At 34.9% G+C, this 16,363-nt stretch overlaps 1 protein-coding gene across 5 annotated transcripts in view; it reads right to left on the minus strand.

Moving 5' to 3' along the window:
* Positions 1–3,339: 3,339 nt before the first annotated feature.
* PCDH9 (protocadherin 9) overlaps positions 3,340–16,363 on the minus strand; it is a 1,180,404-nt gene continuing 1,167,380 nt past the window's right edge. For all 5 annotated transcript variants that reach the window (XM_004012174.6, XM_060394519.1, XM_060394518.1 and 2 more), the window contains one exon: positions 3,340–5,498. In XM_004012174.6, the coding sequence (XP_004012223.2) occupies positions 5,125–5,498 (374 nt within the window). In that variant the 3' untranslated portion in view covers positions 3,340–5,124. The remainder of the gene's footprint in view (positions 5,499–16,363) is intronic.

The raw sequence follows: 16,363 nt of genomic DNA on the forward strand, positions 1-16,363 counted from the left end.
CCTTGATGTACTCCTTTTCCGATTTGGAACCAGTCTGTTGTTCCATGTTCAGTTCTAACTGTTGCTTCTTGACTTGCATACAGATTTCTCAGGAGGCAGGTTGGGTGGTCTGGTATTCCCATCTCATGAAGAATGGTCTAGAGTTTGTTGTGATCCACACAGTCATAAGCTTTGCATAGTCAAGAAAGCAGAAATAGATGTTTTTCTGCAACTCGCTTTCTTTTTCAATGATCCAATGGATGATGGCAAGTTGATCTCTGGTTCCTCCACCTTTCCTAAACCCAGCTTGAACATTTGAAAGTTCATGGTTCTTGTACTGTTGAAGTCTGGCTTGGAGAATTTTGAGCATTACTTTGCTAGCTTGTAAGATGAGTGCAACTGTGTGGTAGTTTGAGCACTCTTTGGCATTGCCTTTCTTCGGCATTAGAATGAAAACTGAGCTTTTCTAGTCCTGTGGCCACTGCTGAGTTTTCTAAATTTGCTGGCATATTGAGTGCAGCACTTTCACAATATCATCTTTTACAATTTGAAATAGTTCAACTGGAATTCCATCACCTCCACTAGCTTTGTTTAAAGTGATGCTTCCTAAGGGCCACTTGACTTTGCATTCCAGGATGTTTGGCTCTAGGTGAGTGATCCCATCCTGATTATCTGGGTCATGAAGATCTTTTTCGTGTAGTTCTTCTGTATTCTTCTGTATTCTTGCCATCTCTTCTTAATATCTTCTGCTTTTTTTAGGTCCATACCTATTTTGTCCTTAAATTCACCCATTCCAGTCCATTTTTGTTCACTGATTCCTAAAATGTTGACGTTCATCCTTACCATCTCCTGTTTGACACTTCTAATTTGCATTGATTTATGGACCTAACATTCCAGGTTCCTATTCAGCATTGCTCTTTACAGCATTGGACTTTACTTCCATCACCAGTCACATCCACCACTGGTATTGTTTTTGCTTTGGCTCTGTCTCTTCATTCTTTCTGGAGTTATTTCTCCACTATCTCTAGTAGCATATTGGGCACCTACTGACCTGGGGAGTTCATCTTTCAGTGTCCTATCTTTGTGTCGTTTCATACTGTTCATGGGTTTTCTGAAGGCAAGAATACTGAATTGGTTTGCTGTTCCCTTTTTCAGTCAACCACGTTTTGTCAGAATTTTCCACCACAACCCATCTCTTTTGGGTGGCCCTACAGGGCATGGCTCATAGTTTCATTGAGTTAGACAGGCTGTGGTCCATGTGATCAGGTTGTTTAGTTTTCTGTAATTGTGTGTGTTCAATCTGTCTGTCCTCTGATGTAAAAGTATAAGAGGCTTATTGAAGATTCCTGATGGAAGAAGCTAACTGAGGGGAAAACTGGTTCTTGCCCTGATGGGTGGGGCCACGCTCAGTAAAATTTTCAACCAATTTTCTTTTGAAGAGTGAGGCACTGTTCACTCCCTGCTATTTGACCTGAGGCCAAACTATGGTTGAAGTAATGAAGATAATTGTGACTTCCTTCAAAAGGATCACTATGTAGTTACTATGCCTTTAAGAACACTGGGAGAATTTGAAAGCAATGTCTATCAAAACAACCAATGAAGGAGCTTCCTTTAGGAAGAGAAATTCATCTCTATTTAAACAAAGAAGAACAATGAAGCATTTTTAGAATCCCAACACCACTCCTCCTTTTCACAGTTTGGTTTGCCCTCTTTCAAATTAACACCCTGGCATCCACATTAGAATTGAAACTGACAAGGTATCCCTTTCATCCCTGACTGCCAAAACTCCTCACTAATAATAATTAGCCATTCCTGGCTTCTATCCAAGAGAGTTTAATAAATACTAGAATGGCTTCTGGGCCTCCACTTCATTTCTTACTTCAGCTAAGGAATGATGGGTGGGGAGGAGGGAACACTACTCTATGGAATAAGATTTGCTGAATAGCATCAGGGCAGCAAAATGACTTCTCAGCTGTCTATTAATGAATAATCATTATTTACATATATGTTTTATGTTAGTGTATGTGTAGAAATGTTCATTCAAACAGGTCATATTTAGCTTAATAAAGTTTATTTCTATGCCTGTCTTAGAAAATGTGCAGTATATAGCATTGGAACATTTGATAATAACTTTTTATACATTTCATGTGGTGTGCTTTATGAGGAAGTGTAACTGGTTTTGATTTCCAGGTAAACATGATTTATAATATTCCACACCTATACAATAAAATAATGTGGGTGATATTTAAGATTAGTCATTATGACTGTATCTTTTAGTTAATGAGTAAATATTTCAGTTTGGTTTGTCATGTTACCTATCTTAAATTTTTAGAGAGCATACTGAATGCCTTGATAAGAGCAGGTGTTGCCATAATTATTAGAAGAAATACTATGGTGTGGTGAGTTTCTTTCCAAACTTCTGGTTTGGAAGAAGGCATTCCTATTCCAATCTTTTTGGGAAGGAAAATAATTAGAAAAGTTATTTTAGTTTTTCTCACTTTTTACTCTGCAAGGCAGAAGGCAATGACATCTGATTGGTAAAAACTGGAAGGGGCTGGGCAAAGATGGTTTTGTTTTGCTTTTTTTTCAAGAGTAGCCTATTTCCAGGATCCATTCATTCTCTGTGTCCTAGGGCCAGTCTGCTTCATGAAGGAAAGAAGACTGGCACCCCAGAGTACTGGACAAATCTGGTGTTCAGAGAAGAGGAGTTAGGTTCTCCATACAGCCACTGGCTCAAGTAAATATCTTTACCTCTATGCCACTATCTCCTGAGCCTTATTTTAAAAACTTCAAAACCTGTAGAGGAAGAGTCAGACCTGTTTATTTGCTATAAAACTCTGATCCAGCTGCTCTGTGATGACTATAAACACATGGCACATGTGTGAATGTGTCTTATTATCTTTGGCAGTTTCTGGGTCCATTTTGCTAATCTGAAAGAAATATAGATGAAGCTTTGGCCCTTGTTTCAAGGTCTTAATCCCTGAATAATCCTCTGCCAAAAATGAAATATTTGGGAGTTTGTTTCATGAAATCTTATTAAAGATACTAAGAGACAGGAAGATCACCTCACTAACTAACCAGTGTTACCTGCCCAGTTTCTGACTTGAGATTTCACTTTGATGAAACTTGTATGAAACTTGATTAGAAAATGAACTAACTTTTCTTATGAATTTCACAAGAAAATGATTTAATAGATCATTAGGAGAATTTAACTCTAACTTGGACCATATGTTCAAAACATAAGTATTAAACCCGTAACTAATTTTGTAATTAAAATTTTGTTTTATCAACATATATTTATCTAACAATTAGAGTAGAAATCATCACTTTGGATTTTGAACAAGAATTAACACACTACAGTCAGGAATTCAGAACATTTATTGCAAGAGCTGAATAATTGTAAATAACGTAGAACTGGCAAAGCAGTAACAAGGATAATTGTTTAGATATTTATTCTGTCAAAGTCATCAAACACCCCTCACAAACCGACAAATATGTACTGTGATAAGTAATGCACCCCTACCCATTATTTTCCATTATACTGTGGAAAAAATGTGAATTGCTATTTACAAAGTAATTTTATTTTTGGTAAGAACAAATTATCTATCAGATTAGCAAACCATTTTTTTATTTTTATTTTTTTAACTTTTAAGCTGATGTTGAACCGTGGCATTAAGATAACTTTCACTTCTTTCAGTAAAAACATTTTGTTGCATGCTATTTATTTGTTTAAATCATCTGTCATGCCTTAACAAAAACCTCCTAAGAATGATCGAATTTGGACTTGTTTGCACGTGCAACTGAGATCTTATTAACATTAGTTGTCACTCTGTTGGTTTGACCTAAGTGACAAGATGCTGGTACCTGCCAGGCATTGACCAACTATGATAACAAACAGTTAAACAGCAATAATTAGAGATTTATCCCTTAATATCCCCCAACTAGCCTACCTGGAGAATGTTCTGTTACATCATGAAGGCACAACACATTAAATATTTTGTGGCTATGATCTAACACTTGTGTTACAACAACATTTTCATATATGAGGATCAACACAAACTGCCATTTCAACAAAGTTGTAGACACACATTTGCCCAATTGAAGCTATTTTGAATATTAATTTTTCTTTAATATATGCTAATTTAATATATTAATTCTGCATGAGTGACAAGCACAGGATATTACTTCACTTTCTGAAAGATAACACTTTCCCATTAGTATCTCATTTAATGCTACTAAATAAGTGATTTTGCTTTTGCCTACTTTGAAAATAAGGATGTCAAGAAAATAGGTTCTGAATTTTCAAGCTTTTGCAGAAGTCCTTTTATATATGAAGTTTTCATTTTATCTTTATTTTTTAGAATTCCAGCAACATAAGCTATCATAAAAGAAGCAAGATTCCAGAACCTTTTCTTTAAACACAAGTATTTGAGATCTTTTGAACAAAGTGTGTCAAGACAGACTACTAACGCAGAAACACCTCACTAAAAGAAACAACAAAAATAACAACAAAGAGGTAAACAAAAAAAGGAAAGAAGCAACCATAAGACACAGAATTATGCTACAACATTTTTAGGTGAACGATATAAGTACACAAAGTTGTTAATAATAACTTGCTTCTATTTACAAATACTTTAACACTGATTGACTTACAAGTGTCCACTAATGTTGTTAACAGCACAATAGGTTTAATGCTTATCTTTTTAAGTTTCATTTGAAGTATAATGTCAAGTATAGCAGTCTCAGCACAGATCAATGACAAAAAGAGCACAATTTTCTAACTGGATATGTCTGTCAGTCACTCTAATCCATGGAACTTCCTTACTCTCCAAATGCATATTCTATTATTCATAGCAGCAGTCCAGGGTCAAAATAAAATGCAATTTAAAAAAAGATATTTGCACAATGGAGACACTTCTGGAAAGTTTAATCAATCCTAGTAAATAAGATCACATGGCTAGTAAAACTATCTTCTCTCTTATGTGATAAAACATTGTATCCTCCATGGTGCCAACACAAAATTATGGGTATCCCTGCTCTAAGGGGCATAGTTGTAGAGATCTATTGAATACATAAAGCTCTGACACACACGGTATTAGCATGTCTATTTAGATTAAAGTCCTTAGGTCCCATATGGCCTTGTTTTTAGAGTTGGTGCTCCTTAGGACTCTCAATAGCACCTCCTGCTTGCTTATAAGACTTCAGATTTGCCAAAGGAATGTCTGTCATGTGGCTGCCATTGTTGAAATGGCCTTCAGTGGAGACATACTGCTTACGGTCATTGAACTGGTTCCTGTTGCTATCTTCTTTCCAGGCTCTGGTCAGGGTGTGCCCATTCACAAGCTTGTCCTTCTTGATCCATTCTTTTTGGGGTGCAAAGGTTGAGAGAGGAGATTTAGGGTGTTGATATGGACCCAAGACAGGAGGCATCCAGCAATTATCAGAGTGACCCAAAACCAAGCACTCTTGAGTGCACATCTCTGTAGCTTCAGCTAATCCTCGGGGGCCCAAGGGCCCATCTGCAGAGGACAAGAGACAGAGAAAGTAAGGAAAGAGAGTGGTTAGAGTTTTCATTTTAAATTATATCCTTAGAGAAAAACTGCACTGGTGATCTCATTTTCTCATGAAAATCGTATATGTTAAGCAATTCATAGATATGATTCCCGTCCTTTTTTTTTACCACTTTTTAATTTTTGCAGTGTTGTGTTGGTTTCTGCCATACAACAATGCAAATTAGCCATAATTATACACAGATAATTATGTGTATAATTATCCACTCTCCCCCTCTTCCCTTTATCCCCTCCTTGTCCTCCTCCTATCCCACCCCTCCAGGCCATCACAGAATGCAGACTGTAATCCCTGTGCTGCACAGTAGCTTCTTACCAGCTATCCATCTCACATCTGATAGTGTATATATGTTGATGCTACTTTCTCCATCTGTCCCACTCTCTCCCTCCACCACTGTGTCCACAAGTCCATTCTCTAGATTTGTATCTCCACTCCCTCCTTGAAAATAGTTCATCAATACCGTTTTCTAGATTCCATATATATGCATTAATACACTATATTTTTCTCTTTCTGACTGACTTCACTCTGTGTAACAGGCTATAGGTTCATCCACCTCATTAAAACTGAAATTCATTCTTTTTTATGGCTGAGTAATATCCTATCCTTTTAAGAATTACATAGAAGGAATAAAATTCCTTGTTTTGGAGGTAAGAATTACTCTTTCTTTTAAGCCATTTTATATCTAGAGATACAGACAGATAAAAGAATAAGTAGATAGATATGGGTAAACAGATATACCCATGATATATCATTTCAGATCAACTTTTTTCTATGACATATGTATTATTACTGATTTATGTCCTAATTCTCAATAAAAACTCATATTCATGAGAAATAATGAAATTTACAAAATTTTATGTACAATGCCAGATGTTAATTAAAAACTCCAAGAATACTAAAAGTGTTACTTGAAATGTAGTATTAAAAGTAAATGCTGTGAATAGTTATACAAAATGATCTTTCATGTAAATGTATATCTTAATATGAAATTCATTAAAATAACTTTGCAACATTCTTTTTTAATTTAAGTAATAATTCTAAAGAACATTTTCTCTATACTACTAAAGACTCATCTGGTTGACTTCAAGCATTGTGAAATCCAAGTAAATAAAGATCCCATGTGGTTCCTTCCAAGCTTAACCTATTTTCTTGATTTATAAATGTATTAAATAACCCAAATTTCACTAGAGTTAAAGTCTAGCTAGGCTGCAAATTGGAACACATAGAGTGTAATATTGAGAGAGAAAAAAGTCATCATAGATATTTCTCTCTCTCTCTCTCTCTCTCTTTTTTAACTAGAAGGCAATCTAAAACATTTTAACCATGATTTTGAAAGTAAACTATTCTCTGATTATGTAAAGAGAAAATCAGTTCTGTACTGAAAAACAGTAAGTATCAAATGATTAAGGGTCAAATGGTTAAGGGTTAAGTTGGGTGTTTTATTGTCATGTTTTCTTTCCCTTTATTAAACAATCAACTCATAAGTGATAGCTTAAAAATTAGGAATTGATTTTATGAATGAGATTAAGTATCAGATAGGCAAGAATGCTTGAGGCATAAAACATTTTCAAAAGCTAAGAGTCATCAGAATGGAAATGTAGAAGAAAACATCCCTGAAAGTTTGCCTACTCCACAATTAAAAGAGCCAACAATTGAAACGAAGGTCTCTGTTAAAATCCAAGTTAGCAATACTAATATTTTTAAGTGCCCAATAATTATGGAGTATTTATATTAATATCTATTTGTCTTAATAATATTCTAATTATTTCTTGCATGGTAAAAAAAAAAATACCTGCTGAGATAGGTAACTGTTGTTGGCAAATACCTGACCTCCACACACAGACAGCATCAGAACGGACACTGGATGTGAAAAGGGGGAAAATAAAATGTGCTTAAAATGTATCCTTGGTGGCTCAGAGGTTAAAGCGTCTGCCTCCAATGCGGGAGACCTGGGTTTGATCCCTGGGTCAGGAAGATCCCCTGGAGAAGGAAATGGCAACCCACTCCAGTATTCTTGCCGGGAGAATCCCATGGACGGAGGAGCCTGGTGGGCTACAGTCCATGGGGTCGCAAAGAGTTGAACACGACTGAATGACTTAACTTTCACTTTCACTGAAATTTTAGTCTATTTTGAAATCTGAAGTCTGCTCTTTAGAATAACAGTAAACTTCCTTCCCATGTGATCTATAGTCCCATCCCCTCAAAAGCAAATAGTTTTATTTTTAAAACATATGTTTGTTACTTAAAACTATTTCTCTCACAAAACTTCAATGATCACTTACTCACTAGGATATTTAATTTAACCTTCTCTATGAGAAACACTGAGCTGGAAGAAGCACAAGCTGGAATCAAGATTGCCGGGAGAAATATCAATCACCTCAGATACACAGATGACACCACCCTTATGGCAGAAAGGGAAGAGGAACTAAAAAGCCTCTTGTTGAAAGTGAAAGAGGAGAGTGAAAAAGTTGGCTTAAAGCTCAACACTCAGAAAATGAAGATCATGGCATCTGGTCCCATCACTTAATGGGAAATAGATGGGGAAACATGAAAACAATGTTAGACTTTATCTTTTTGGGCTCCAAAATCACTGCAGATGGTGACTGCAGCCATGAAATTAAAAGACGCTTACTCCTTGGAAGAAAAGTTATGACCAACCTAGATAGCATATTCAAAAGCAGAGATATTGCTTTGCCAACAAAGGCATCTAGTCAAGGCTATGGTTTTTCCAGTGGTCACGTATGGATGTAAGAGTTGGACTGTGAAGAAAGCTGAGTGCTGAAGAATTGATTCTTTAGAACTGTGGTGTTGGAGAAGACTCCTGAGAGTCCCTTGGACTACAAGGGGATCCAACCAGTCCATTCTAGAGATCAGCCCTGGTAGTTCTTTGAAAGGAATGGTGCTAAAGCTTAAACTCCAGTACTTTGGCCACCTCATACGTAGAGTTGACTCATTGGAAAAGACCCTGATTCTGGGAGGGACTGGGGGCAGGAGGAGAAGGGGACGACAGAGGATGAGATGGCTGGATGGCATCACCAACTCGATGGACCTGAGTATGAGTAGACTCCAGGAGTTTGTGATGGACAGGGAGGCCTGGCGTGCTGTGATTTACAGGGTCGCCAAGTGTAGGACACGACTGAGTGACTGAACTGAACTGAACTGACCGGCCTTCTCTGTCCTCTGAATTTTGGCCACACTTTAAAATTTCAAACTAATTTCTTCCTTATAGGTTCACTTTGGTGTATTGCTTGACTCTGTAACCAAGAAGCTAACACGTTTTGATTTTGTTCAAACTAATCCACACCCCTTCCATCAGAATTTTTTCTCTGGCTGGTTTTCATTTAATTACTGACTCTATAAAGGGGCAGTTTGCTTCCCCTGTACCACAGCAAGCTTCCCTAACTTTGCTAATTCATATCTTGTATGCACTGGGAAGATTTCCACAGATCTTCCCCTATAAATGAATATCAAATTCCCTTATTGAACCCACTCAACTTTTACATTATGACATTCTGTCTTTAGGGTTTGTACACTCATGAGTAGACATTTTTATTTTTGTTTTCTCTCAACTAGATTTAAAATCCATTCATGAAAAAAAAGGAATGATCTATTTTCTGATTCTTCATGATGCTAAACAATAGCAATGACTTACGCACAATGTTAATTTTTAATTAAATTTTTATGAGGTTGAAAATGTTCTGAGAAATTATTAAAGATATCCTCCACTTAAAAGGCAGAATTTAAGTAATCAGAATATGCTGGTTTCACAATTATCATACCAAAAGCTTCCTCAAAAACAAATCTCTTCACCTTAGCAATACTTGTGACAAGTGAAAGTGAAAGTGAAGTTGCTCAGTTATATCGGACTCTTTGCGACCCCATGGACGGTAGCCTACCAGGCTCCATGGTCCATGGGATTTTCCAGGCAAGAATACTGAAGTGGGCTGCCATTTCCTTCTCCAGGGGATCTTCCCAACCCAGGGATTGAACCTGGGTCTCCTACATTGCAGACAGATGCTTTACCGTCTGAGCTACTAGGGAAGCAAGTGAATTATTTAATTTCTCTGTTAAATATGTTCACTCCTTTCTAGACATCAATGGAGATAATCACAAATTTGATATATAGTATATCTTTAGGTCTATCAATAAATTCTTAACTTTTACTATTCCAGAATCATTAGTACATTTTTCTTTTCTGTTAATAGCTCCAAAGTGGTGGTGGGGGGATTATTAGCTACATTAGAAATATCAATAGCATCAGGATTTTATAGAGTATATAAAAAGAGAGTATGAAAGATTATTTTTATATAATCTTATCCAACATACTTTACTATCTTATTAAATTGAGGGTATTACCCAAGAATCGTGTGTGTGTGTGTGTGTGTGTTGTGTGGACCTGAAATCTTCAGCACTGAGTGACACATTTTAACAAAAATAGTGTGCATTGTTTTTCAGAATTGATAACATTTATTTATTCCATTATTATTTACTGAGCATGTACTGTATGCTGACACTGTGACAGGCACTGGGAATATAGCAGTTAACAAAGCAGATGTCAATACTGTCCCCATGGAACTATGCGTCTATCCTGGGAAACAAATAATTGCCTTAAAATCAGTGAATCAAGAGGAAAAAAGGGTGTCATTGGGAAGGAGGTAGGATTTAAGGAGGCTTGTCTCTTCACAAGGCAACAGGGGTACTTTGTTCCTAGTTATACAATTTCTACATTTTTCTGAAATTTCTTACAGATAACTGATAATTTTAAGACATTTACAGTTAACACTTGTGTGTACTATACAAAATCTTTAACTTACAAATATATTTTTCCATTAAATAGTATTAATTGCTCCTTGAAAAATGTATGTGAGTCATTCTTGTAAATAAATCTGAAGGCTTCTGATAAAGTCTGTAAATAAATTTACAGAAGTTCTGTAGATTCTTAGGCCAGTCTTTTAGGTATCTGATTGCTTTACAAAATTTAAAGATTCATCAAAAAGTGGTATACAACACAGTGATGGCAATTGCATGAGAGCCCTAAAAAAGAAAGGCCACCAGGCAGGGTCCCATGGAGGGTTGTACTAAGAACAGCATAAAAATAAGCTAGTGGACAGTTTATGTATTGCCAACCAGAGTGGGAACAGCTAGGTTCCAAGCACCATCTGTGGATTGACTGATTTGAATAATTTTTCAGGTTCTAGGGCACAGAGGCTATCTCCAGTTATCTGACAACCTGATCTTTCCGGCAGTTAGGGTGTGTGCTTCATGACCTACAAGTGTGAGAGCTCTAGAAGGGAAGTGGTGGGATATGAATTAACTCAGAAAGGGAAAGTGACCAGCCAGGATCACAGAACTGGGTCTAACCATCTTCTATTTATATAGAGATTTACCTATCTATCTACATAACCTCATTACAACTTGCTCATATAATTGAGCTCCTTTGTTGGAAAATTTACTTTGCTTATTTTCTGGCAAGTTTCTATTTTAGGACCTGACATTAAATATAGAAACTTTTATTCATTTTATTTTGACCTATGTATAATTTCCAGTGGTTGCCTAAAACACACATACAATATGGGTTTTATTTTGAGAAATAGCAATGCTTCCAAGTTTTCTTCCATAAAGTCTGTGTCATGAATTGGTAGAAAAAATAAAAATATTTTTATCATGAATTATTAAAGAGAACACAGTCATTCTACTGATTTACTAAATATCCTAGTCCTTTAAAAGTTTATAATCTGCAGCATCTTAAACATTAAATAGTTTCCAGTTAATTTTTTTCATTTTTAGAACCACTTGCTGAACTGTTTTACATTTTTTAAAAGGAGAAAGACATTCTTCATAAAGCATTAGTATTTAATGTTATTTTCAAAATATAATTGAAAATAATTCATGATTCTCCATCAAATATATAGCATTTAAAATATCAGGGTTTCTTTGCTAATACTGCAAAACCTATATGCACTGAAATATTATCCTTTATCATTGACATATATTTATTTTTAATGTCATCACTATAAGAGGTTGTCTTAATTGATAAATAATTGTATTTATTTTTCATAATTCCCTCAACAAGTGTTTATTGAATATCTAACATGTATTACATGTATCAGAAATGTGCTGGATTCTTAATAAATTTTGAAATTTTATGTGTGCATTTATGCAAGTCCATGCATGTGTGATTACAATTCCCTACTTCTCCAAATTTTTCATAAATTTTGATGTCCTATTTCTGTCATGTTATACAATATCTACTTAGAATTCAGATCAGAATTTAAAACTGCCTAGAAATACTTTCCATAATTTCAGCCTTACACTAATTACTTCCGTTTTATTTTTAAAATGTATTTTAAAAACCTTATCATGATTTTTTTAACACTGAAATATTTATTGATAAAAAAAAAAAAGCTAAATTACTTTTGCCCCTCTCACAATCTGCAATCTTTGAGTTTGGTTATCTTTCTTGGTTTTTGAATGTCTAAAGACACAAATGTTGATAAAACTGTCCAAGCCATCTGTCTCTGCATTTAAATGCTGAAAGCAAAAACGAAAGCACATGAAAAGCTTCTTGAAAGTCATCTCAGTTAATGTTTATATCAGGTCTCAATGTATTTCCCTCTCCATCTTTGCCCAATTCACCTTCCTGCTCAAAACAAAAACAACAACAACAACAACTTGTTTATGATTTAGGCATCAACAGCTGTCATAGAGCTGCTTGAATTGCTGACGTTTAATGTGCAGGTTCAAAATGTGAAACTATCCAATTTGATGGATCTCCAGCTATACTTCAATGGCAGCATACTTGAATGAGTTTTAATCTCATTTTGTTATACCCAGAAGCAGAATTGTTACTTCATTGATTAACTCACTACTGATATTAACAAGTGCCTTCTGGCCTGGTGTCCACCTGTTTTTCGACCTGATGATTCGAAACCCTTTCTTTCCAAAGATCGAAACTGATAAACCAAGATGCAAAAAAAAAAAAAAAAAATGAGAATTTTCATATTTCTCATTAGATTTCAAACTATATGACAGTTTGGACTTTTATATGAATAAATTTTCATTAGAATTTTTTCCTATTGGGTAAAATAAGACTAAACAGACTGCCAAAATTGAATTGTAAAATAGATATCATTTTGATATCATTTTGGTTCAAATTCATCACATCTCACTCAATTTTTGCCTCATTCAAATTTTATTATAGAAAAAATACCTCTTTCATGCAAAACATATCTGATTGTCATGTTATAATGCCCTTTTTCTGGTTAGACCATATATCATTATTTTTATGCAAAACAACTGTTAAGTTCCAGTTTTACTGTATTTTCCTCAGAAAAAGTATCTTAAAAGGTAGCATGAGTGTAGTATGCAAAGAGTTGTACATCACTAAACATCTTAAAGTGGAAGATATATCCACTGACTTGAACTTTGCTGAAGCAGTTTACCTGATCTCTAGGCCCAGTGATAAAATTCCTTGTTTTAACAAAATTTCTGGTTTAGAGTAGGTTTTTATCCTATTACTTTGCTTTGTACTTGCTATTGATTTACTGAGAAAAATCTTAGGTATTATACTTGCTCCTTTCCTTACTCAACTTCCTATAAAAAGTTTTAGGGAAACAAAAATTCTCACCTACTACACTTCTAGGTAACTTTAGTATCTCTAAGAGACCAATATAAAAAACTTGGTATTTTTACTATCTCATTTTCACCCTCAGTTTATTTCTAATTCTTTTACATTTTTGTGAGATAAGATGCAGCGGTGATAACAATTTCGTATCATGGATTACCCCGAGTAGAAAGCTAAGTCACTTGATGGGGGCTCCTACTATCTCCACACACTATTGATGAGTTTCATATATGAATCAAATTGATGAATTTGCTTCCAGTCTAAAAACTGTCAAAGTTAATTTTGAATATGAGAGTTGACATGAAAACTGAGGAACCTGCTCAGCATTGCTCATATACCCTTTTGGTATATGATCTCTATTTTAGATCACATTATCCTATATCCAATTGATAATTTAAAATCAATATTACATGGGAATAGATATGAGTTATTACTCTGCCCAGAGAAACAATCAAGGGGCACACATTTCAATCCCATATAAACTCAGATTTGCATATAAAATAGTATAGCATAGTTATGTGGACAGTCTAAATCCAAAAATAAATCTGGCGAATTTGATTATGCCTATGGGAAAAAATTTATCATTCATTCACTGAATAATTTTTGTTTGATCTCATTAGTTCGAGAGATTCTTGCATAGAATATCTAAATTCAGAACTAGTTCATAAATCTCAGGTCAGGTGATCATCATAACTCAGGCCAACAGAAATAGATTTGAGACCAATGAGTGGACAGGGCAGACTAGCATGCTGCAGTCCATGGGATTGCAAAGAGTCAAACATGACTGAGAGACTTTACTGAACTGAAAACAATGAATTAATATAAACTTTGTGAAATTAATTTTAGATTCACTATTTCCTAGTTTCTCATCTAAAAATTGAGTCAAAGATTAAATTTTGATGCATGACATCTACCAGCCTTTTATTCCTTTGTTAAATATCACTGTGGTTTGTCATAGATAATCACATTTTCAGTGTTATTTTCATTTTACTAATGAAAAGTCCAAGATAGAGCAAAGAAATTATAAATCAACTGTTCCTGTAGTATATTACTTACATCATATTAAGTTCTGGAATGTGAAAGTATGATTGGAACAAGTACTTATATTTATCAATCTAAGTGAAAGCTATAATCTAACTTTTAGTTTATAGCTCAAATTTAAACTCAAAATTGTGACAGCATCTACAGTCACCTTGAGAAACAAATACAGAAATCTCATACCAGCAGGATCTGACCAAACCTTTGGTTAACAAGTAAACAAGGATTAAATGTTTTACACGTTCTGTTCCTCATACAGATTTTTTCCTTGGTCACAGATGAAAAGTCAACATTTGCGGATGGAGTCAGTCCAAATGCAATAACACATGGCCAGCCTGAACAGCAGATTCTCTGCCAGAGAGGATATTGCTATTTGGACAGACTTTATAGCTCACAAAGAATGGAGAGTGCCTCCTTATAAATCTTTAGCTTTCTACAGCATGGTTTGAATATCAGCTCCCTTTCTTTTTTTCTCATCTGCTAAAGCTAATGGCTGTAAAGAAAATATCTTAGATAATTTTATTGATTCACCATTCACGTTAGATGTTGCAATCAATGAAATGACAGTGGTCTAAGGTTACTGGTTATTTAAATTAACTCAAATTTTTACCCAATTGCATGGTATGTAATAGCTTATTTACATTATTGCAAACTATATCTTCTTTCTCCTATAGTTCACTATTTATTTTTCTCATATTTGATGTCTTTCATTTTACAAAGTTATTCATATACTGATATTTCCTGAATTACTGTTCATTTCCTACAATCTGTATAACTTCTCAAGAAACCACAGTAAATCTTATTTGATATGTAACACGTTTTTAGGAGCGAATCTCATGTATGAAGAAATGAAGTAATTCATAATAGATGAATTTCAGGCTGAGATTCAAGTATAAAAAGAAGCAATTTATATAGTCTTACCTCCTCTTAAAAAACTCTCAGGTACTTGTCTGAATCCAGACCAGTAGTACATAACACTGTGAAGTAATTTATCTTCATACACTTTCCACTCTCTCATATTTCAGGTGTATTTAATTAGAATGAAAAAACTGTTGAAGTTCATTCATTTCCCCAGTTCTCTGATAATTTTCACCTGGTACCCTTAAGTGCAGCCTTGTTCCCTCCTGAGTCTCTGGGTAGACATTCTACTTCTCATGATCTCCAAAGGGTGTAGAGACTTGTCCTTGGTTATTTTAAGCAATGGGAAATTTGTGAAAAACATTTTGGTAAATTGTTAAACATTTAAAGGCTTCACAAATTTTATATTTTAAAAACTATCTGAAAGATTTTCTTTTTTAAAAAATAGAATAAGCTATCCCATGTGATCTGTAGGGATGTGTGTGTGGGTGTGTGTGTTTACACATAGATTTTACCATAACTTTTAATTAATAGACTGTAGACCAGTACTTCTCAAATGTTAATGTACATATGAACCACCTGGAGAAAATGTTAAAATGAAGAATCAGATTCAGTAAATCTGGGATCCTGAGCTCCTTCATTTCTAAGGATCTCTCAAATGCTGTTGCTTCAAGGCCCTCTCTTGAAGATGCAAGCATATTGAGTACTTACCTATGTTCTACACAATTTAAAGTTCTCAAATATGCATTTGAATCAGCATTGGCTGGAGGGCTCATCATATAAATTGCCTGACCATAACCAGTAATTTTCATTTTATACATTTAAGGTGGAGCCTTGAACTTTGTTCTAACAAGTTCCCTGGTGCTGTTATACTTTCCTGATTTCTCCAGGCCATCGTTAGCCTCTGTATTTCAATTCCATTTGATGACACCACAGCTTTTTCCAAATTCTGTTCAGTGTTCTTCATCTACAATTCTAAGTGAAATTACATCATTATGCAGTCTTATAAGTTGTGTGTATATATATATATATGTATATATATTAGTGATTCCCCAACTTACAATTCCAGCCCTATTATCATTCTCTTGTGGCAATATCAACATATCTGACTCATGGCTCCTCCTATATTTCTGACTCATGGCTCCTCCTATATTTCTAATTGGCATTTCCAATTAATGTAATTCTTTCTTTTTTTCCCTAAACATGGTACTCTTCCTGAAATTACCATTCTTGTGTATGGCACACCAATCACCTGCTTGCTCCATTCAGAAACAAACAAAACAAGGAATCAGACTT

This window comes from Ovis aries, chromosome 10 (genome assembly GCF_016772045.2).
Source record: "Ovis aries strain OAR_USU_Benz2616 breed Rambouillet chromosome 10, ARS-UI_Ramb_v3.0, whole genome shotgun sequence".
Classification (NCBI taxonomy): Eukaryota; Metazoa; Chordata; class Mammalia; order Artiodactyla; family Bovidae; genus Ovis; species Ovis aries.